This window comes from Bradysia coprophila (assembly GCF_014529535.1).
Source record: "Bradysia coprophila strain Holo2 chromosome IV unlocalized genomic scaffold, BU_Bcop_v1 contig_84, whole genome shotgun sequence".
Taxonomy (NCBI): domain Eukaryota; kingdom Metazoa; phylum Arthropoda; class Insecta; order Diptera; family Sciaridae; genus Bradysia; species Bradysia coprophila.
This window is the reverse complement of record NW_023503376.1, coordinates 5,617,142-5,640,165: the sequence shown is the minus strand read 5'-3', so window position 1 is coordinate 5,640,165 and position 23,024 is coordinate 5,617,142. Positions and strand designations below refer to the sequence as shown.

Below are 23,024 nucleotides of genomic sequence, written 5' to 3'. Positions count from 1 at the left end.
CTGTTTAATTTTAGGGAGACAATGACTGTGAACAGTACACATTCATACATTTTCCTAAACTATACGTACATACTAGGACAAAATAGTAGATTTTGTCACGAGTGATGAAAAAGTCCACTTTCATCACGAGTCACAAACGACGTTTCGTGAGCTTGAAAACTGAAATGAGACGTAACCACAACAACACTAACAAAGAAATGACTCTTCCACACGTCACCTTCGTTAAAAACAGAAGATGGAATAGAAACTCAGGCCGCCTGTTTTGCGGAAGCAAAAACATTTTGTGAAAGGCAAGTCAATCATTTTGAAAAAAGATGTCATTGGCATCGAACTTATGTGCTAGGCCGCACGTCTCAATGGCATTATCTCCACACTATATCTACCTTGGACTCTTCAACCATTGCAACAACGAAGCACGCACACTTGATCGAGTCCGAAAAAATATAATGAAAATATTTTATAACGGTCACAAGCACTTATGCCACTTTAAATTTTCAAACGATTCTGTCATGTCTCTGAACCCAATCTACTTCTATGTTTATACCCGCTGGGACAACACAATGTAAAATGTCATTTTTTTCGTCTGGGAAGAGCAGTAGAAGTGGTCATTATTATTGTACAACAACTGTCATTATAATCATTATAAAAAAAAGGAAAAAGCGCGTGTCGTTGCTGTACGTTTTGTATTCTTCACAATTCCAGTGAAAGAAATCTTTAAATTTCTATCTTCCAAATAATTTCATTGGTAAATATTCTCGCATCCGAACCATGGAGTCAAAATCGAATTACGATTTTGCGAATTTTCGTCTCAATTGCATTTTGAACAATAACACCAAAAATAAAACTGTTTGTCTGGTGGGGCACTTTGTTGATCTCAGTGAAACTGATCGGGCACTGATAATACTAGAAAAAACTGCTTTCACAGGTTTGTTCTCCTCAGTTAGAAAATGTGAATTAATTACACGTAGACGCGAGTTTACGCAATAAGCGTGCTGTGCATTTTTACCTATTGTTTTCCTATCGTTTTCCGAAATTTATCAATGAAAAGTTCACATTTTCCGCAGAAAAAGATTTGCAGTCGTCATCAGAAAATTCCAGTGGAATTTTCAGCTCCAAATCCATACTGACAGAAGAATTTATAAACGACATCTACGGCAATTTTCAGTGTTCGCCCTGTCCAGACGTTAACAGTAATTCTTGTTCAATTCGATTGAATCTAAAAAAAATTCTTTCTGACGAAAAGTGCGCAATATTCATCTGTCACTGTTTTCCAATTTTCAGCCATCAAAACGACAATCATCTACCCAGCCACCGACAAACACATCGAGAAATATTCGTCACAAGAAATACGTCTTTTGCTGGAGACTGCCGAACTTTATCGCACTGTCACATTACCATATTTGATCAGTCATCAGTTCAGTCTTGATGTAAGTACAACAATGGAATGTTTTGAGCGAAATTTTATGCTTTGTTTGATTGATGTATACGCGAGCAAATACTAGGACATTTGCTATTGGTACCAATAGATGCCAATAGGCACCAATGACGACAGTAGGCACCAATGACGACATTAAACATCAATGACGCCAGTAGGCACCAATAGAAGTCAGTAGGCACCAATAGACGTCAGTAGGCACCAATGACGACATTAGGCACCAATGACGCCAGTAGGCACCAATGACGCCAGTAGGCACCAATGACGCCAGTAGGCACCAATAGACGTCAGTAGGCACCAATAGAAGCAACGTACTCTAACAGGCACAAGAACAGATTTTTTTAACGGTCTTTCGGTCTTTTATTTTGTATGGAACGTCCATAACGCAGTGGCGTATACAAACATAAACAAAACTGGGCCCTGCTTGCGAGTCGGTCTTTTGAGCTCCAAAATTTTTAAGAAATTTCAATTTTCGATCACATTGTCCATGTGAAGTGACCGACTTTCTGACAGCCTCAGTCATTGATAGTCCTGTAGTATAGTGATCAAATCCACAATCTATTGACATGTATGCCTATATGCGTCTTTTGGTGACTTTTGGCGCCGTTTAGTGACTAGTGCCGTCTATTGGTGACTATTCCTAGAAATAACTAGGAGGGAAAATACTGGGTCAGGTGGATTTGCTATTGATGCCGCCGTCAGTGATGTGACCAATAGATGCGAATAGCCATCGATAGTCACCAATGGAAGGTGTGACACGATTTGCTCGCGTAGTTTCATATGATTCGCAGCGTAGTTTAAATGAATGAGTGAATGAGCACGAAATGCACTTAACACACAACCATAATAATTGACCGTAACCAATTGTCCCAACAGTGGGTGTTCAACATTTTGGATCACAAAAAAGAATCGGAACGCATCGCATTCGAGGATCCTTGTCCCGACACCGGATTCATTTTACTGCCGGACTTAAAGTGGGATGGAAAAACGAGTGAAACGTTGTACCTACTTGCACTGATCCACCAACGGAACGTAAAATCATTGCGCGATCTGACTGGCGATCATTTGCCGCTGCTTCGAAATATTCGCGACAAGGGCTGTGAAGCAATTGAACAGAAATATGGTGTTAAGCGATCTGAACTACGAATCTACCTGCACTATCAACCGTCGTTTTATCATCTGCACGTACATTTCACATACCTAAAGCACGAAGCGCCGGGAATATTTTGTGAGAAAAGCCATTTGTTGGACACGGTCATCAACAACATTGAATTGATGCCGGACTATTACCAGCGCGCAACATTATCATTTGCTGTCAAAATTACAGACAATTTGTACCAACAGTTCAATGACATTGCACCCGATAAGAGACTAAAAACTGACGAGCCATGCAGCCCGTCGTCGGAAGGGACAATATGATGCCGATCAATCGAATGTTGATCGAATATTCTTCTCGTTTGCAAGTGGCCAATTTTTTCATTTTATTTACGAAACGATTCGCCGACACTAAATCGGTCAAAATTCTACTGAAACCATCCGAAATTGCGATTCACTTCGACGGCGACAAGTTGACGTTGGACCTAACCGAACATTTTCAATTGGAAACGTGCTCGCTGAGTTTGCTAAATATTGCCGGTGACAGTGTCAGCTTTCGACTGAACACAAACAATGAAAACAATTTTCGCTTCGAGTACCTCAGTCTGAACAACAACCAGTCATCAACGGACATTTTACGGCTGAAAATAAATGTGAAGCCAGACAAGGACTTTCAGATCATCTGCTCGAACTGCACTTGTCCACTGACCACAATGGTGAATTATCAACGAATTTTGGAGCTTCCATCCGAAAATTTGGATCTAAGCGAATGGTTCTGTCACAAGCATCACTCCACCAGTGACACAACAAGCACCAACGATCCAATCAATGCCAAAGAAAAATTCAATTTTGCCAAATTCAAACCGCGCGACACCGACCTGCTATTCGGTCAATTCTTTTTCCTATTCAACGCCAATCGACTAACCAACATCAAGACCAAAAATAATTTCGTTCACTGCCGACGATGTCTAAATTTCCTGGGCGAAACCGTACGTGATTCGACGATCAAAATCTGGGACGAAAACATCAAAATCCAATCGGAATCGGATGCACGGTCAATGTTCGACGGTTCGTCTGTGTTCAAAAATTTCTACTTCATCATCCGGAAAAATGTGCAAGATTTCGATTTTATGTCCAGTGCCGGTCTACCGTCAACCAATAAAATTTTATTCGAAACAAAAGAATCGGACGGCAGCACCAATTACCTGCTACTGCAAATAATGAACAAAAATCTGGAATTGTTCACTGTGTCCGGCTTCGCGAACGGTATGGTGAGTTTGCAGAAATTGGCCGGCATGAAAGTTTTCTATCGCATCGAAAGTGATGAGACCCGACCGATGGTTAAGTTTTGGCAAAATGACGTTGGATGCAGTAACATTCAAATATCGAGGAAAATGTTTACGGTTGCCGTCGATACGCTGAACGAATACTCAAATTTTATTCCAGTCGCCTATCGAAACATGGGAGGTTTCACAGTCAGTTACTTGCATATCTAAGAAGATTATTCGATTTACCATTTTTATTGTTTTCGGTTTTACAAACTCATTCGTTTCCTTTGCTAAGTTTTTTTTTCTTCGTTGAAATAAAGAATTTTTAATTTTCCATTTGGTCGATGCTTTGATTTCACACAACTTTTATTGGAGCTTTCGGGCAGATGACATGAAGTAGTAGATTCCAAAAAATTCGCTGGATTTTTATGGGTGAAATTTCTCTACTTTTTTTTGGCTAATGAGCAACGCCGCAATGTCTGTGCACAGGCACCAATTTCTTATGTTCGAGTCAAGTCACGTCATGGGAAAAGCTAAAATGAATGAAATGATTCCGAGTTCAATTGGCTCGAAAACAACCAGAGAACGCTGGTCGAAAGTGACTGACTTCAAATCTTTTTCGAAGACCTATCTGTCTGTGAGAGTTTTTAGTGGCGATGTTGTTGTGGTTGTAAAGGGTCTGGGAATAACTTTGTACGAAAAAAATAAGAATGAAGTCCAACAGAAATATTTGAAATGCTGAGATGGTGCTATGAGGCTTACGCACACCACTTTTGACCTAAGAGTCGGTTTGGTAATTTGTTATAAGATTTGCTTCAGCTGTTCCACTTATACAACCTCACTGTATTTTATGTGTTTGTATGGGTTTAAGAGTAATATCGCCAAAACTTCAGATGATTTTTTTAACTTTGGGAACAAGCGGTATCCGATTTTAATGAGACATAGCTCGTTGGATTCGTCTTTCAATTCTAGGAAAATTCGAAAGAACGCACATGTCAGAGCAGGGCCTATTTTTGAGAATGTGTTTTTGGAATTTTTGGAATTTTTCAGGAATTTAAGGAATTTTAGGAATTTTTTTGGAATTTTTGGAATTTTAAGAATTTTTAAGGATTTTTTTTTGAATTTATGGGAATTCTTGGAATTTATTAGACCCGTACGAAGTACTGGGGTCTTATAGGTTTACGCATACGTTTGTAACACGTCGAATTGGACTCCCTGAGTAAGGGGAAACCTATTGTGGTTGTCTAGAGATGCCAAATCCGCGAAAAAAAAAATGTCCGTCTGTCCGTCTGTCTGTCTGCACGATAACTTGAGTAAAACGCATTCGATTTTGAAAATTCTTTTTTTCCCGTTTGGTAATGTCAAAAGACAGGCTAAGTTCGAAGATGAGTGATTTTGGATCGACCCCTCCCGAGCTGTGGCCCAATAAGTGCTTTACGGTTTTTCGAAGATATCTCCGGACATTTAAACGTAAACTTGTAAGTGATACGTCAAATAAAAGGTATTTACAATACCGATCGACAAAAAAAAAGTTTATGGAAATCGGATGACCGACTCGTGAGTTAGACCCCTTGGTGTGGAACAGGCACAGGGCGGCAAGCAGTTTTTGCTTGTAGGTCGGCCACATTTGAACATATTTCGTCTGTTTTAGCTTTATTAGATAGATATTGACCGTACCAATCAGGCAAAAAAAAATTTATGAAATTATGTTCTCCGGAGCGTGAGCTAGGTCTCTTGGAGTGAGCTCTTATCTGGCTACTCGGAAGTACAGTGAACGTGGTGTATTTTGACAATATCTCGAGTAAATTTTGACCGAATTTCATGATTTTTTTTTGTTTGAAAGGTATTAACGAATGTAAAGCGTCGGTACTATTTCCGGTCTCCTAACAAAATGGCTGCCGGCGGCCATGTTGGATTTTAGTAAAATAGAAATATCTTGGGAAAAATGGTACTTAGAGTGTTTCTGTTAACATGGAAATAATGTGTTAAGTGTGAGGGGTTTCAGGGATTCCATATATGGACATCTATATATACCTATATACAGCTATATTGAGCTATATACAGGCATATAGAGCTATATAATAGCATATTCCTCTGTGAAATGTTTATTTACAGTGAAATATAGGTAAATATAGCGGTATATAGCTGTTTAAATAGGAATTTATGAAATTTGACTTCGTACGGGGCTGTCTATATTGCCTCCGGCAATTTAGTTGTATATGATAACAAGGCAAAGAGTAGATAATGTAAGTGATTTTAAAGGGAGAATAGTTTTTCAGCAGAGAAGAAAATGAAGTAAGAGAAATGAAGAGTTTCACATTAAAGGCTATTGATACGAATAGGTGTTTCGTACGGGTCGGCGTTAGCTATGTTTATTTTGTTATTTGATAAAGTTCAAATGCACTGTAAATCAGGTTAATATAGAAGAACTTTGTTTGGATTCCGCTTTAATAAGTATAACATGAGATAATGATGCTCATGATCAATTTATGTGGTAATATACTATTATTCTAGGTCTGTGACGTGGGATGAATAAAAATGGTAGTTACTTCAGCGAACAAAAAAGTTGAACTGACTGAAATGTAGATACAATATTTGTTTTGAAAGTCAAAATTGAATTCTTGATTGACGTTCGATGGTTTTACGTAGATATGCTTTTTTAAACACTCCTTTGAACCACTCTTGCGATTTTGCCTTCGAGTTAGCTTTCGGTCTTGTCTTTTTCTGCCATCCTACAATTTAATGCCGCTGTTGCATCGAAATCAGCTACTATATAGGCACATTTGTATTAATATACCAATAATTGTATAAGGTCGACTGAGATAGTGAGGCCCGGTCGTCATCCTTAAACAATGGTTCTTTTATTACGTTTTTGTTATCGTTATTTTTTTGGACGCACTTCAAGCATGAGTGGTACTCTAAATATGGTACTGAAGCTTGGCAGTTTGTCAGACATCTGTGGAACACGGTAAAAAACAATTGTATGGAAAATAGTACTATATTTGGCAGCTGTCGACGATGATCACTTTTGCTTGAAGTGCGTTGGTCATTCACGAAAGGTTACAAAAACCCATCAAATGTTACGTTACTGTCATAACCAAAAATCTATGGATACGCTGGTTAAATGTTTATGGAAAAAAGAATTGTCGGTAGAAGAAAAAGGAGTTGCAAACAAGGGCCCTCTCAATATAACAAACTGACAAATTAAAATGAAAAATCATATATTTGAATGTGTGTGTGACAGCTCCGTGTACAGACAGTATACGGGACTCTTAATGTCAAAAGTAAAGGGACTCATAATGTCAAAAGCAAAGCAAAGTTGACGTTTTCGTGTTAGTGGTGTGTGTGATATAATTTTTCAATGAATTTCGGTCATAATTTCGGTCTAGGTAGTCTACCTCTATGGTTGCAAATGAGTTGTAAATAAGTTGCATTTAAGGTTGTTTCCCCCTCAAATGGTACACAAGTTGAAACTTTTTTTGTAAACGAAATATTTTTTGATACTTCAAGTAACACTTCCTTTTTTTAAATATCGATATAAATGCACTACCGTGATAAATATATTAATTACTTTAAATTAGATTAGAAACTGATACAAAAATGAATGCTCACTTCGCTTGTAGTTCTTAGGAAAGATATTCTTCAATTTCTCTTCCTTTTTTGAGAAGATTTCGCTGTTTTTGGGTTGAAACAACGCACTTCAAGCATGAGTGGTACTCTAAGTGGAGTACTCAAACGGGACAGTGTAGCAAACAAATTTTGGCACTGTAAAAAATTATCGAAGAAATTTTTATACAAAATATACTCTATTTGGCAGCTGTCACTCGAAGCACTTTTGCTTGAAGCGCGTTGGTTGAAAGCTGCAATTCGGCTATGCTTACAGAGTACTTGGTATATTATGTATAACCAATCAATATACTACAAAGTGCAATACCGTATTTTCGTAACAATTTCAAAATCGGGATAATGAAATTTTGATTAGTGACGACTGTTGTTTTCAGCGCCTTTACAATTAGTTTCTCTTTTCATTGTGAACGCCTAGCATAAAAAAGAGTAAACATTTGTCTTGTTTTCGATGAATTCGCAATTTTTTGGGTTTCAAAGAATTTTTTTTTTCGTGAACGTCTTGGTTATTGTTGAATTATTTTGAACTCTGAGGTATAATCGAAATATTAATCTTAAAATATTCGTCTTTATTTTTTTATAGTCCCCAGTTAACAGTCTATTATTGATCGTTGGAAAACGACGTAAAATCGAAATTTGAATACGTTCCACCAAAAAAATTTAAATGATCTGAGTAAATTTCATTTGAAATGTTGTTTTCATTAAATTTTTAAAATTTTCGAAGACGTTTAATTAGAAATCCAGAAAATAGAACGTTTTTACTCAGTTTTTCTAAATTTTAGGAATTTAGGGAATTTTTAAGGAGTTTAAAGAATTTTTGGAATTTTTAGGAATTTAAGGAATTTTAGGAATTTTAAGAATTTTTAGGAATCAAATTCTCAAAAATAGGCCCTGTGTCAGAGGGTACCGAAAACAGTTTTTCGACAATAGATTCGACTCAAGAAAAAATTATTTTAAATTGTTGTGGTGTTCCCGGTAGCTTCGACGTTCCACGGAACTGAATATGGCTTGTTGTAGCTGGCCTCACCCACTATCGTTCCACATATAAATGAACCCAGCACTTTTGTGCTGCAAGCCTACAGAAGTCTTAAAAAAAAAGTTGGTCCCGAAATGTAGATTTTTTCCATCTTTCTGGGGGCCCAACTGCTGGAACAGCGTCTGGAACGGTACTACGGCAGTCATTTTTTATCGTCTACGTATTCGATTTTCTCAGTTGATCCACTTTACCTCAATTTTGGACCAAAGAAACCTTTCTCACACGATTTCGAAAAATTAAACCTCCCGCGCCATTGTTTAAAGGTTTATTCATTTTGATGCATTTTGGTTATCATTCTAAATAATTTAAATTTCCATTTTGTGAATTCATTTGGTTAACTTAATCGCAATGAAATGTTCGTCTCGTAAACGACTCACACTCTAAATATAATTGGGTTTTTAGAACAGCTTCTGCACAGTATTGGCTGGTGAAAGCGTTGGACTTGAATCCGAACTATCTTCGAATAAACTTGGACTACTAATGCTAATCGCTGGTACATCCGGAATTATTTCGTCTGCCATCGGAATCAAGGGATTACGCCGGGGGAGGCTGTTTCGGCAGTAATTGAGGCTGTTGTCTGGTTGTTGGTGTCTTTGGCTCGATTCGAGTTCCGGCGTAGTCTTGCCCCACAGTTCCGCTGCTCGGAGCTGATTCAGTGTACCCTGAGAGTGATGCGGATGGGTCGACGACGGGTTGCTGTTGTTCGGATTGGTATGCTGTTTGGTTTGTGTAATTTGTGTCGTAATTTGTTGGATATTGTTCGTATTGCTGATTGGTGGGATCATATTGAGGATCATATTGTTGCTGTGGATCATATTGCTGCTGGTCGTACTGTTGTTGGTCATACGCTCCGGCATCGTAGGTTTGTTCGTACGGCTGTTGTGAGTATTCGTATGGCTGCTCGTCATACTTTGGTTGTTCATCATATTTACGTTGCTCCTCGGTTGCATAGTTTGTGTCATATAGTTGTTGGTTTGCTGAACTGTCTGCAGTGGCTTCATAAGCTCCTGGTGCATTATACTCAACTGGTTGCTCGTACTGTTGAACAGGGTTTTCGCGCAGACTGGTTGTGTACTGTGATTCATTGGTTGCTGCTGGTGGCTGTTTTGATATAAAAGACTGTGTGCTTGGTACGGAAGATTCTCGTTCGATGTCAGTTTTGCCGTAATTGTACTCGACCGGTGATCCAGACTTTTGCTTCTCAGTGGCAATGCTGTCTTTCGTGTATTTGTCTCCGTCGCTCTCCGGTTGTTCGACATATTTTGTGGACAGATCGTTGTCGCTAACGGTTGGATTTCGTTCCGGCTGTCGGATCGGTTCATTTTGGAGTGGACTGTTGCGTCGTGATTGCTCGACTGGTGACTCTCGTCGGTAGATTGGCTCTTCTTGTCTGAGCGGTGATTGTGCGATAGGTGCTGAGTGAAAGGGTAAAAATTGTCGCATTAGTATTGAGTTGGGTGCGTGGCAACACGGTGATGGAAATGCAACCAAGGTAAAATACGATGAAATTGAGAGTCTGTTTCTATCAGTAGCTTGCGTGTGACGTACTTTTATGCTTTGTCTCTGCATTTGCTGACATTTTTGTCTATCAGAGAAATTTCGAAAAATTCTGGCAAATTTTGACAATTCTAAAGAATATTCTTCGCCGGAAATGATGGTCTGGTGTGTGCGGAACAGAAGTCAGTAATTTTTAGGGTCAAAATCTCGTTTTCATCACCACTTGGCGGTGAGGGGAAACTGTTCTTTGTTCAGGAAAATGTCAACGTTAGGTGAATAAGATTCAAATACGAGAAGAAAAACTTAGTTGCCACACGCACAGCGGCTCAACTCTACTAATATGACCTAAGCATGAAACGGGATAAATTTTCCACTCTCAGCGGATTGTTGAAATTAGTCATGCGATCGAAAGGGTAGAAGACGTGCTTTTCGGCCAAGGTTACGATATTAGGTCTCCCTGTAGATTTAACTGAAGAAATTGATGGTTTCATGAAAAAAAAATAATAAAATGAATTAGGGTGGCAGCATCAGTCTCCGGACGTGTGTACCAGTTGAAGGAACAATAGGTGTCCGACTACTGGTACATTTACGATGAATGGTGCCGCCACCTGTCCGCAATGATGGACACTAACACTACAAACGAAAGGAACTTTTCTAAAAATGTAAATGGTAACAAAGCACCCGACAAAATGAGGCGAAATTATAAACTGAAAATGAACATTTGCGTTGGTTCCGAAACTCTGATCCAACGAAATGAATGTTGTGCTGCTGTTAGAGGATATTTTAATGCATCAAGTACCTTCATTTTGTGTATAGTCTTCGTTATAATTATTTTCATTTTCATTTTTAAAACTGTTATCTCTACTGGTTATTCTATTCGATAAATAGTCTACATTAGATTGAAGAGTGATCATTTCGGACCTGCAATTCAAACGGAAACGAAAAAGAAAAACAATTAGTTTTGCTCGCCTTTGATATTTACCTTATCGTTAATTTGATCGGAATCACTTGAATAACAGTGACTAGTGGAAGGTAAAACTTCTTTGTAACTAGTCCAAATTCGTTTAAGTCGATCCATCAATTCGGTGTTTGTTGTACGTAAATTGTCTTTCTCTAATCTAAATAAATGTAGTAAAATGATAGCCGTGACGTATATGATACTGATAAATGCATGCAAAATGTAAAAACTAAAGAAAACGTTTACAATCTAGTCGCTAGATTCTAGTGGTCTAGGACCACTGTCAACCCTTCCGTTCATATCTTACATTTGGTGGGAATTGGAATGAAAATCAAAAACAAAATTTTATTCGTCTCGTTGGGTTCGCGATTTCTTGGCTTTTGGTTTGGGCACAACTGTAACGAATACATCCACTTTGAACGGTGACTTGTTAAACGTAGCTGGCAACTGCTCTTCTCTCAAATTCAATTGACCTTGGCCGTTTGGCGCCAAAGCAAGAGAAGAAGTTTTCAGTTCCGACTGCGTTAAGACCTCGTTCGACCGTTGGCCGTCGGCCAACGGTGGCGTATTCACAGTCATCGATTGTGTCGCTGAAGCGGACCCGTTTCCTTCCAATTGGTTGCCTGGACAAACCAAAAACCAAGAGTTAAACTTTGCGATATTTTGATTTTTAATTTAATTTATTTTTTGGGTGTGCCTTAAATTGTTGGACTTTGAGAAGGCTCAGTTCCACTGCAAAATAAAATTTAAAAAAAAACTGCGAACATTTAAACAGTCAAACGAATATCATTCAGAATTTTGTCTTCATTTAAATTAGGTTCAAGGAAGTCTTGTAAACATGGTAAAATGCAAGGTTGTATATATGAGGAAGTTGCACCGACCGCTGTGGCAGTTATTGCAAAAAAGATCCACTGAACTCTGCTATAATTTTCATACAAAACTGTAGCGCAGTTTCAGTTCTGTTGAAATTTTGAATTGAAATGTAGTTTGAGTAAAAGATAGCCACCACCACGGTGTGGTTGAATGGAGTTTAATTGAACATGTCGTCGCAAATTTGATATTTTTGGATATTCTTAGTCTGCTTGTGACCCTGAACAACGTTCCACAAAATTTTTTGATTTTCATCCGTGCAGTCCGGAGCACCCGTACCAAGGCTCCCTAGAGTGCTCTGTGGGTGCGATAGAACTGATTGGGGTTGCAATCGATAGCGAATGAAATTTTAATAGTCATGGAACAAAAAAAAATTCCCATGGATTCAAGGTGGGCAGGTGGCGTCTCATTGAAGTTGAAAAATGACGATCTTTGAAAGGTTCTACAGGCGCGGATACTTGAGTCACAGAGGTGGTAATTAGTTGTACAAGTAGATGGACATTAGCTCTACCAATATCCAAAAAATTACTTTTCCAAATTTTCTACATAGTAACTTTATAGTGGTTCAAAATTTTTCTCACTTTTTTGGCTATAGTTGGGAAACTCAGCAACACCCAAGTCACACTCATGATAGTTTTTCGCAACCTAACTGCTTAGATTTGTTTTGCTGTTAGTCTCAGCTTTCCCTCTACTTGTACAACTAATTACCACCTCTGTGACTCAAGTATCCACGCCTGTAGAACCTTTCAAAGATCGTCATTTTTCAACTTCAATGAGTCGCCACCTGCCCACCTTGAATCCATGGGAATTTTTTTTTGTACTATGACTATTAAAATTTCATTCGCTATCGATTGCAACCCCAACCAGTTCTATCGCACCCACAGAGCACTCTAGGGGGCCTTGGTCCGGGTGCTCCGGACTGCACGGATGAAAATCAAAAATTTGTGTGGAACGTTGTTCAGGGTCACAAGCAGACTGAGAATATCCAAAAATATCAAACTTGCGACGACATGTTTAATTAAACTCCATTCAACCACACCGTGCCACGTTTTATACGATACCATCCTTGTGAAAGAATGGTAATCGACGTAACCTCATCATATACAACATTGGCTTAGTAAAACATACGCAGATGGCAAGTGCAGCACGGCATTAACGAGTATGTTACTCGTTTTGACCTTAAACAATTTCAAGAGATTGAAGGCAAAATCTATTACTTCATTCGTTTCAAGAGAAACCTCTGTGATATGAGACTACAAAACTGCCGTAATTCGGAAGAAAAACAATTTTCAATAAAATAACAAAAGAAATACTGGAAATTCTTTTGTTATTTCCACTGGAAATTGTTTTTCTTACAAATTACGGCAGAAAAGCCATCGCTTATTTTTGTTGTTTTTGTCAGGGGGTCACACCCACCAAATGTAATTTTGTGTACAAGTCGAATGTTGTCGCCGACTTTAAAAAATGAGTCTGAGCGGACATGATTGCAGTAATTTTGCCTACTAAATCTGAATGTTGAACTGTGAACCAGCAAAGCAGTTCAGCTCAGCCAGTGTAAATGTAAAATGCTAAAAGTAAACTATAAATGAAACTGGTGGTGGGTGTGGATTGTGTATGCCATAAAATGGAGTCTTAAGTGTTCATTGTTTTAGAACATTCGTGGCATGATTACAACTACGTGGCTTAATCAAAAATGTATTTTTTTTTGTTTTAAGAAAAATGAAAAGAAAATTTACTTGTGTTTGTGTGTTGTGTCCTCTAATCTCTTTGTCAGTGTTTTACATTCGGCGGTCAGTTTTTCCATGAGCTGTCTTTGACCTTGTACCATGCCCTCCAGTTCAGATACAGTGGCAACTATAAAATGACAATTTTAACCGATAGATTTAAGAGTCAAAACTTTTGCTTGAATGGTGCGATATTAATATTCATTCGGTAGCTCATGGATAAACTATTGACAACGCCAATTTATCAGAGGATTTTGAAAATTCGATTTTTTTTTAAATGAAAATGAGAATGAGGAATGATGAATCAGGCTTGTTACGACAAATTCAAATTGATGGGTTCAATAGCTTACCCATACTGAGGTGAAATCTACATGAGCTGTTTAATATAGTCGGTGTTCAGACTTTTAATGGTGTGATCAAAATGTGCAAAACAAAACAAAAATTCTCTACGCCCCAGTTTACCACTTACCATGTTTTGCTTCCATGTCCGCCATTAACTTTTGTATTTCTTTACTCGGTCTAGGCTCTCTATTTAGATCACCCAATGCTAGCTGAGTTCAAGACAATCAAAAACCAAAGATTTTAAATCAAAACTTTGTAAGGAGCACGGGAACTTACATCCTTTTCCAGAGACGAGATTTGATCGCCCAAACGCAAATTCTCACGTCGAGAATGTAGTAGATCTGAATCAGATCTGTCTAGCCGCTGACGAAGAGACACTATCTCAGCATTCAACCGTGATGTTTCTACTTTAGACTGCCGGTCGGCTCGTTCCAATTGCAGCCGCAGGGATGTGATTTCTTGTTCAAGAGATTGCTTTTCGGCATTCACTTGAGCCACATCCGAAAGAAGTGAGGCTGAGAATCAAGAAAACCATTTTTGGAAACATTAACTGAGCCATCTTCACTTCCTGACTAGACAATGGAGAATTCGGGATCCACTTACCGGTTTTTGCCTTCAATTCATTTTTTATTTCATCAATTTGTGCATTCTTCTGAGCCAAATCACGTCGGTTATCGACGTCCATACGTTTGTGACGCTCAAGCTCCAGTTGTAGTCGTGATGCCACTTCCCATTGACTAGTTAAGTCGCCACCGAGTTGATCAACCTTTGGCGAAGAGTAATATTCTTAGGTCGTGACAATCCAATGCACGTCGCACACGTACCTGATAGTTGTACCTCCGCTCTGCGATCGCTCGTTCCTCGGCAATTTTTTTGGCCATTTCGTGTTGAATTTCTCGCACACGGACATGTTGTCGCTCCAATTCGTCCTTTAATCGCTTGATTTCAATATCAGCTTGGGCCTTTTCAAATGCCGATTGTTCTGCCAAATCTCGATTTCTTTGGGTGCGGGTAAAGTTATTTGCATCCGTCGCCTTCAAATCATCCAACGAGTGCTGTAACTTCCTGACGGTGTCCTCCAGAGTTTGCTTGTCTCTGTAATGAAAGAGTTATTTGAAACTTATCTGCACAGTGTCGAGTCTGGTACCTCTGTAAATTTTCAATCTGTTTCTTGTAGACATCACCAGCTCCACCACCAATGTCACTCGATCCATACGCAATTTTCCGTTTGTTGGCTTCATTTTCTTCCAACAATCGTTTAAAATCAATGGAAGATTGTGCCAGTTGTGCCTCTAACTCACTGATTCTTGACTCAAACACAATATTCGGTCCGTGTAACTGCACCTTGGCCTTCGGTTTAACGGAATAGTTATAGTCAGGCTCGACACCATCACTTTCGGATGACTCTGGAAACACTGATCGGGAAACGCCACCTTTCGCTTGATCGGTAAGGGTTTCATTTTCAGATATCACATCTTTCACTTTGGTTAGCAGATTGTTGAGCTCGTCCTGTGCGTTCAAGAGGGAAGTTTGTCCTTGACTTCATGCATTTCAAGAGAATTCGTTACCTACCCTGCAAAATTGTGACTCTCGTTCCAGTTGCTCTATGTATCCTTCTTGTTTTTCAATGAAATTCAGAATTTCGGGCGGAGGACGATTAGTATCGGCCAATGTTGTTGGTCCATGTGATGACGGTGATGCTGTAGGCAGGTGAGTTGCATGAGTGTATGGTACTTGAAGTAGACTCGAATTAACATTTGACTTTGCGCCAGGACTCTGATTTGTGTACGCCGAATATCCGCCGGTGTATTTTTTCAACGAATTATATCGGCTGGCGGGAAGATACTTTGATATTTCTGATAGCACCGGTCGTTCTACCGTCTTGGGAAAAGGGAGTGGTCAATGAAACATTAGATGATTCACTTAAGATACCAACCTTTATCGACACATTATCCGTGTCATCCGAGTCGTCGTGCCGATGGCAAATTGAATTTCGCTTTGTTGCCGTATATGAATCAGCCAGTAGGTATTTAAGTCGATTGACTGCTTCCCGGTAAGCATAGTCGGTGAAGTCAAGGTTCCGTTTCTTATAGAGAGGAGCGTCTTTTTTCGGCGATGACAATTGTTTCCTAATTGATGGAAAATCGTAAGAAATTTGATTGTTTTCAAAAAGTGGTAAGATGATTACGGTAACATTATGATCTAAGCGGAATTACACTTTGCTATACCGAAACTATGTTCCTTCCATGTTCAATGTACAACTTAACTAACTGTTTTGATTATTTTGTTTATGCCGTCATGGTGTGTTGCTAAGGATCGCATACATGGTTGGGTTTTTAAAAATGGGGTTGTTTGGTACCCTATATATCTACTCGAATGTACGTTTATACCCATAACATGCATGTGAACACGCATTAAGTAGGGCGTTCTTGTACAGTACATACAATTTCTAAAACACTGAGAGTTCCCTGTTTTTCGTTATTGTTTTTATTAATCTTTTTCGTGTTTCGATGGAATTCGATTCGTTTTATTACCCAAACTTTCGCTGGCTCATTAAAAACTTCTCATTAACAAATAAGTTGCATTGAAGGTTGCATTCTGATTTATTTAAGACAAGAATGTTTGTTTGTATGAAGGTGAGGGGTGTATGAGCGATGGATTAATTGCTATTTATATAACGAAGCGAAGAGTCATTTTCATGCCTTGGGAGAAAATTACAGAATTTTTCACGTAATCTGGTCCCTCAGAAAAATTGTATCTCTTGTCGCTCTACAACTCGCAGAATTGCCTAAGACTTGGACTATCTACATAGCAAAATGTATCTAAAAACGAAAGAAATCAACGATTTTGTATCAAACATTAGTCGATACTTTAAACAAAACATGCGATAGATTTGAAAATGTAGAAACCGGACATGTCACACATTAGAGAATTATAAGAAAAATAAAATTGATTCAGCCCCCTTCAGCCTATTTGAAGACTATGTTTTTAGAATATCAAAAACCTGTTTGAAACGGCACGATTACAATAAAATTTCATTTTTCCTATAATTCGCTAATATGACATTTCCTCTTTCTGCATTTATTTGTTCACATCATGTTTTGTTTGAATATAGTCGCCTAATATTTGATACAAAATCTGTTACTTCTTTCGTTTTTACATACATTTTACTATAAAGAAGCACATCAAACGAAAGTCAACAGTTTGTATGATCGTTGCTGTCAATAACATATGATTAATGATCTGCAATCCTTGAATTTTGCTCATCTTTAACACTTTTCCCTGTTCCAATCAGACGGTTCTATTAATATCATTGACGGCATTAACGGAAATCCATATTCAACAGTTCAGGAATTACGAAGGATTACTAAGAAGCCTGTCATAACGAAAGATAACCTTTCACAGACGGCAATCCACTTGAATTGTTTTAACATTCTCGTGAATTACATGACCTGTTCATTGGCGAACGAAGTTTCTTTTGAAATGGGTCGAAACTGTGGAATACGAGGTACGTTCATAGAACTTTATTTCACCTACTAGTAGAACGAATTAAGAACAATCCAACATGCTCTACCAACAAAAGCCTAATGGAATTTCGTGTTTTTTTTGCTTCCGATGTTTCGTTAGTCCTAGGACAGGTCCACAAGACGAAGTTAGATAGAGTTCTACCCTGTCATTATAGAGGACACCAGCTTCTTTTGTGAAAAATTGGCGCAAACAGATTTTTCCAGCTCAATGTCCTACAAATGGGATCTACGGATTGCAGCAATAATCAAAAATAAATAGAAAATTGACTCGTTCATGTGTATGCATTTACAATGGTCAATATTTTTGACGGCGACCTATATTTTGAAAATATAAAATGTTTTCGGGTTTTTTCGGTGCACACTCAAACTGATGGGAAAACAAAGAGAGTTGGAAAGAAGAAAATGAAGGCAATCTTCTTGTGAATAATTAAATTATGTAAATTAAGGCCGTAAAATGTTCAGTTTGTGAGGTGTATTTGAGCCGATATGTAAGTTCCTTCAAGGGTCTATAGAACAGGGTGAAGAGCATCGATATAATATTGGGTAGATTGGCACACCCGAAGAACGAAAATTCTGGAATATATCACATTCACCCGTATATCGATGGTTAACACTAGTTAGACTAAGAATCTCTATGGTAGGCCAAGACGATCCCACGAACGAGCTATAACTTATCTTACTTCGAATAAAAGAACCCAAAGTGATTTGCCAAACTTTTATTCGCATATCGTACTAACACGAGCACTTTATTCACGATACACGTTAGTTTTGGCTTCGATTTCTGATGCTAATCCAGTCCAATCCTCATAAAGCTGGTACATATCAAAGCCAATAAAAAAAGCTGCAACTGGATATGTCGCCACTAAGTAAGTATTACCTTATGTTAAAGTCACGCCACAACGGGCAGAGGTGGCAGCTGTTCGTAAGAGGATAGGTTTACTACTAAGGATTTGATTAACAATTTTAATCACATAGCTAGCATTCCCTGCTCCACATCTTTGTCCTGCTTTGTACACCTGAATTGTACCGACAAATTTAGAATTGCAATATGCGACATTTTTCTCGACTGGACTGCACGAACAAGCATCTTAAATACTGATGCCAGACACAATGAGAAGTAAAATAAATTTAATAATTTTTCACGATAAAAAAATGTTTTAGTTGATCGAAGGACTTGCCACGTTTGAGTTCTTTTAACCTGTCACAGACGGCAAGCATAGTAAAGTTTTACTATCTGATCTACTACTTCATTTGATCGAAGATTTTCAGATATTTCAGAAATCTTTTACTTCATTTGTTTTGAACATGTCTTTTGCTATATAAGACCTCAGTCAGAGCTTATCGTTAATTATTGCTGTCGTTGTCGATAACAGATGGCAGCCGTCTGTAACAGGTTAAGAAAAATTTAGTTTTATGTCTGACTATATTAGTTAGGATGAGTTTCGTATTATCGGCTTTCGTCGTTCGATATTAGTGTAGACACCTCAATCCTTTGGTTTTAGTTTTAAATCTTTCAAGGACGGCAAACATATAAACAGTTTCCCTATCTGATGTATTACTTCATTTGATCTAAGTATCATCAAGAGATTGATTTAAAATCTTCTACTTCACTTTTTTAACAAACACTTTTTTAAGTTCCTAGACACACTGATAAAAAAAATTCGTCAACATACATCCAGTATGTATGAAATGGCTGGCAGACAGCTTCATTTCTGCCTTACTTCGGATATGTATATTCCAACGTCTGGCAAGTATATCGTACATGTTTGACGTACAAACATACGAGTGACAAGAATAGTCACGAGCAGTACGTATGACTATACGTCGGACATGTACGATATACATGTCAGACGTTGGATATACATGTCAGACGTTGGAATATACATATCCGAAGTAAGGCAGAAATGAAGCTGTCTGCCAGCCATTTCATACATACTGGACGTAAATTTTTTTATCAGTGCAGCCTGCCGTTCTTTTTGATCACTATAGTGATAGAATTGTTAGTATGCCAAGTGTGTAAGACGAAGAAGTAAGGGTTAAGGGTTTTTTAGCTCTATTAATAAAACTAAAAGGACTTAAGCTCTTTGTTCAAAGGAGTTAAGCCCTTTGCTAGACTAGATAGTATTGAGTGGTGTGTTAAATTAACATGGTGCACTGGTCCAAAGTACGTAGAAAATTCTATTTTTGATCTTTATACACATTCTAAACTGGACTTTCTCAAGAATCAGACTTTTTAACTCTAATAATCTTTTCAGCTTCCCACTTCTCTCCTCACTGTTTATTTATATTTTTGCATATTTTTGCTTGTTATGTTGAAACAAAATCTCATCCGTCTTGATTCTTGAGTAAGTATGTAAAAACACATCAGTCGTCTTTCTAACATAATCTAGGTGCTTACATTTATCCACACTAAAGCTGCTTGAGTGAAGATTAAAACGCCTAAGCAGCTATATCAACTTAGTACGACAACTGAGATATTTTTACTTAAATAATTACTCTTCTAGCAATGTACTCTTTGTAAATTTGTAGCCTACATATAGACGGAAAAATACTAGTTTTTTAACGATTTCTCTGAACCAAAAATTGGTTTGTGAGCGAGGGATGGATAAACGTAAATTCCGTTCGAACCTTGTTTTTTTTAAACAAATGTTTTCTTGTTTTTTTCTGTTTTTTCTTGTTTATAAACAAAGAAAAAAACTAAAAAACATGGTACTTCTTTCGGGTTTTGTATTTTTAATTTTGTTTTTCTGTTTTCTTTTAAATTCTTTTTGTTTTTAATTTGGTTTTTCATTTTTTACAGTTGTTTTTTCGGTTTTCTTCTTGTTTTTCTTCGGTTTTTTGTCTGCTTTTTCTTGTTTTTGTGTTTTTTCTTGTTTTTGTGTTTTTTCTTGTTTTTCTGTTTTTTATTTGTTTTGCAACAAATTTATTTTGGTTTTCTATCCCTTCGAACCTTGTTTTTTATGTTTATCCACCCCTTGTCTGTGAGTCATAACTTAACCCACTTGAAGAAACCTGTGCAGATTACATAAATTTACCTAATCTGCAAAGGTTTCTCCAAATCCTCCTAAATCCATTTCTCTTAAAAGTGTTTAGACTGAAAAGTGTTTTTGTGTTTGAAATTAAAATCTGATTAAATTATCTAGCAGTTTAGTTATCATTTAGTTATCTTGTAACTAAGCCTAAAGTCGGATGATTTTTCTCTATTTTCTACCGAAATCAAAAGATTGCAGGACACATTTGTAAGAAAAATTTCTTCCGGATTTGGTTTCAATTTGTAACTACATGAACGATAATTCAAACTCAGCTTGCATCAGCTGGAGAATACCACAGAACTAGAAGACCATTCACACAAAATACACAACTTTTATTGACACCGCGTCTTATATATAAATCACTGATATCCAATTTGTAATTCCTTGCCTTGTCCGGCTCTTCCTACTGCGACCGCTTAGACTCTCTTTATCCGAACTATTTCCAATGTTCGCCAACGCCGGTCTCGGTGATGATTTCAAACCGGCAAAACCATTGGTGCGATACAATTTGGGAGATCGGCTCCCATAGCCCAGAAGATCACTGTAATTTTTACTGCTTGACCCACTCTTCATTTTCTTTGATTCAAATCCACTACTTTAGTTCCACTTAACTGAATATAGAAAGGCTCTTCCTACAACACACCCGTCAGACGAAATATAAACCGACGAAAATCTGCAACTAATAGGCTGCGGACAAATTCACATCCTTTTATAGATTTTGGAATAACAAGTTCTGATCGGTATGGTAACGCGGTGTAGTTGGAATAGTTGAACAGTTTTTTTTGTTGTTGTTGGAGAATGCGCTATGATGAAAGATTAAGAGGTTTGGCAGTAATTAGTGTCTTTATGGGCTATAGTTCCACTAAAATCATTTAATTCAGCGGAAAAGAAATTGCGATACACAAAATGCGGTTTTTTTATGCAACAAACATCTGGTCAAAGTAGGAAATCAATTTCAAAAGCGAATGGAATCCCAGTTGAAATGACGAACTGACATTCATTTCCCATGTTTAATAATAAAATTAGCGATAGCATGGGGTTATTCAATGAATGGATGAATAATAATAACAATAAATTCCTTTCATTAATGGTTCATTGATTTAGTTCCGTGCGTGGTACGAACTTTGTAGCCAAAAAAAAATATCCAACGACTATGAATATAAATTCTTAGCTTATTAAAATACGCCAAGAAGACCTACATATATGGAACACGACGAGAATTTATACGATTTTCGTATCATAACCGTTTTACATATGTTTTACTGATAACCGAACCAGAAGCGGATTATCGCTGGCTTTTATAGTTATTTGATACTGGAATGAATAAATAAAAAATAAAATAAAACAAACAGACAAAATGTAGAACTCGTAGTTCAAGTTGAAGAAACAAACTTTCGGAATTGGTTTTTTGGTTTGATGGGAATGTTAAATGATGGAAAAAATATATTTTTTTTAGATTGTTTAAGCTCACGCAAATGAGGCTAATTTTACTTAGAAATTTGGCTGGAAATATTTGCATTTTTTTTAAACGAAAAGGCACAGGAATCGTGACTCTATTGAAACGTTAAAGTTCTGACGAACTGGGAGCTTTCGTTTATTCAAATTGATTATATCAACATTTTACATCATTTTCATTTTATAAATTCACAAGCGAAATGAAAAGCATTGCTGTTCGCTGTTGAAGATATTGTTTTTTGCTATTTAACACTGTTAATGGTGAGATTGATCCATTTTATTCGTATCGTTTCGCAAAATGTGAAATATGGTGTGTTAATTATAGGAAATTTAGAATTCATTTGAAATTTTACCTCTGCGTTGATTGATTGAAACATAAACACAATGGAATTAATGCAAGTGCAACAGTAATTTGCACGGTTTCGACATAGAACGAACATGTGGAAAACATCGTCAGCACAACACAAGCATATGGTGAACTCATTTCATCTTTTCTTTGTGATTTAATAATGAAATTCGAGTTTAATCAGAAAGAAAACTGAATAAAATTCAAGTAAATTCGACTTGTTCGCAAATCTAGTTGATAAATCTAAAAATTCAACTTGTTCCTACAAAACCCTACTTCACAAACGGCAAGCATATCATCACAATTGAATCTATTACTTCTTCTCATTAATAGTACTAATTGCACTAAAAGGTATTTTTATTTTGACGAGTGGGAACATTATTGATCAAGGATGTTTGCAATGATGCCATCCACGTTAAGAAATGACATACACGTTAAAAAATGTCATGGAAATAAATGAATGAACGAAACATTTAACGAAACTTAACTGAGGCTACTACGTCCGAAAGTACAGTTACTATAGCCCGACACGAAGGGTATGTACGTACTGTGCTTTACGTGATTACTTACTTACTTTGCCGGCGCTACAGCCACTTGTGGGCCTTGGCCTGGTCAAGAATCCGGTTCTGGGCTAACCGTGATTAGGCAACGTAATAGTTATTTACATGACGAGGGATAAAAAGATAAAAAAAATGAAAAGTCTAGTTTTCAGGTAATTTGTTGATCCAAGGCGGAGCCGAGCTTTTGAAACCAATTTTCTTGTTCTCCCTAGGTGTGTAATAAGCCACTTTCGACTCTAGAGAAAACAAAAGTAT

The 23,024-nt window shown here is 37.5% G+C and overlaps 2 protein-coding genes across 7 annotated transcripts; one reads left to right on the top strand and one right to left on the bottom strand.

Moving 5' to 3' along the window:
* The first annotated feature begins 605 nt into the window (after positions 1-605).
* On the top strand, positions 606-4,134 carry LOC119072879 (m7GpppX diphosphatase). 3 transcript variants are annotated; one of them, XM_037178191.1, is made up of 4 exons: positions 630-925; positions 1,065-1,190; positions 1,282-1,427; positions 2,312-3,944. In XM_037178191.1, exons 1-4 carry the CDS (start codon positions 769-771, stop codon positions 2,852-2,854), a joined length of 972 nt encoding a protein of 323 aa, XP_037034086.1. In that variant the 5' UTR covers positions 630-768; the 3' UTR covers positions 2,855-3,944. The 3 variants fall into 3 exon arrangements, with proteins under 3 accessions (XP_037034084.1, XP_037034086.1, XP_037034085.1); XM_037178189.1 differs by lacking the exon at positions 1,065-1,190 and having other exon boundaries at positions 606-745; positions 2,312-4,134; XM_037178190.1 differs by lacking the exon at positions 630-925 and having other exon boundaries at positions 2,312-4,134.
* Positions 4,135-8,709: 4,575 nt separating this feature from the next.
* On the bottom strand, positions 8,710-21,076 carry LOC119072669 (cytadherence high molecular weight protein 3-like). Of its 4 annotated transcripts, none has more exons than XM_037177926.1 (11): positions 20,797-21,076; positions 15,786-15,978; positions 15,422-15,730; positions 14,997-15,358; positions 14,674-14,944; positions 14,453-14,615; positions 14,126-14,364; positions 13,977-14,058; positions 13,520-13,637; positions 10,938-11,073; positions 8,710-9,873 (listed from the first exon to the last, which is right to left on the bottom strand). In XM_037177926.1, exons 1-11 carry the CDS (start codon positions 20,979-20,981, stop codon positions 8,857-8,859), a joined length of 3,075 nt encoding a protein of 1,024 aa, XP_037033821.1. In that variant the 5' UTR covers positions 20,982-21,076; the 3' UTR covers positions 8,710-8,856. The 4 variants fall into 4 exon arrangements, with proteins under 4 accessions (XP_037033821.1, XP_037033824.1, XP_037033822.1 ...); XM_037177929.1 differs by lacking the exon at positions 20,797-21,076 and adding an exon at positions 16,038-16,471; XM_037177927.1 differs by lacking the exon at positions 10,938-11,073 and adding an exon at positions 10,755-10,876 and having other exon boundaries at positions 8,855-9,873.
* Positions 21,077-23,024: the final 1,948 nt, after the last annotated feature.

Coding starts and splice junctions, on each gene's coding strand:
- LOC119072879 (XM_037178189.1), top strand. CDS start 2,824: ATGCAGCCCGTCGTCGGAAGGGACAATATGATGCCGATCAATCGAATG.
- LOC119072669 (XM_037177926.1), bottom strand. CDS start 20,981: ATGAAGAGTGGGTCAAGCAGTAAAAATTACAGTGATCTTCTGGGCTAT. Junction 15,731..15,785: donor CGGATAATGTGTCGATAAAG/GTTGGTATCTTA, acceptor CCTTTTCCCAAG/ACGGTAGAACGACCGGTGCT. Junction 9,874..10,937: donor CCGATCAAATTAACGATAAG/GTAAATATCAAA, acceptor CCTTTCACTCAG/CACCTATCGCACAATCACCG.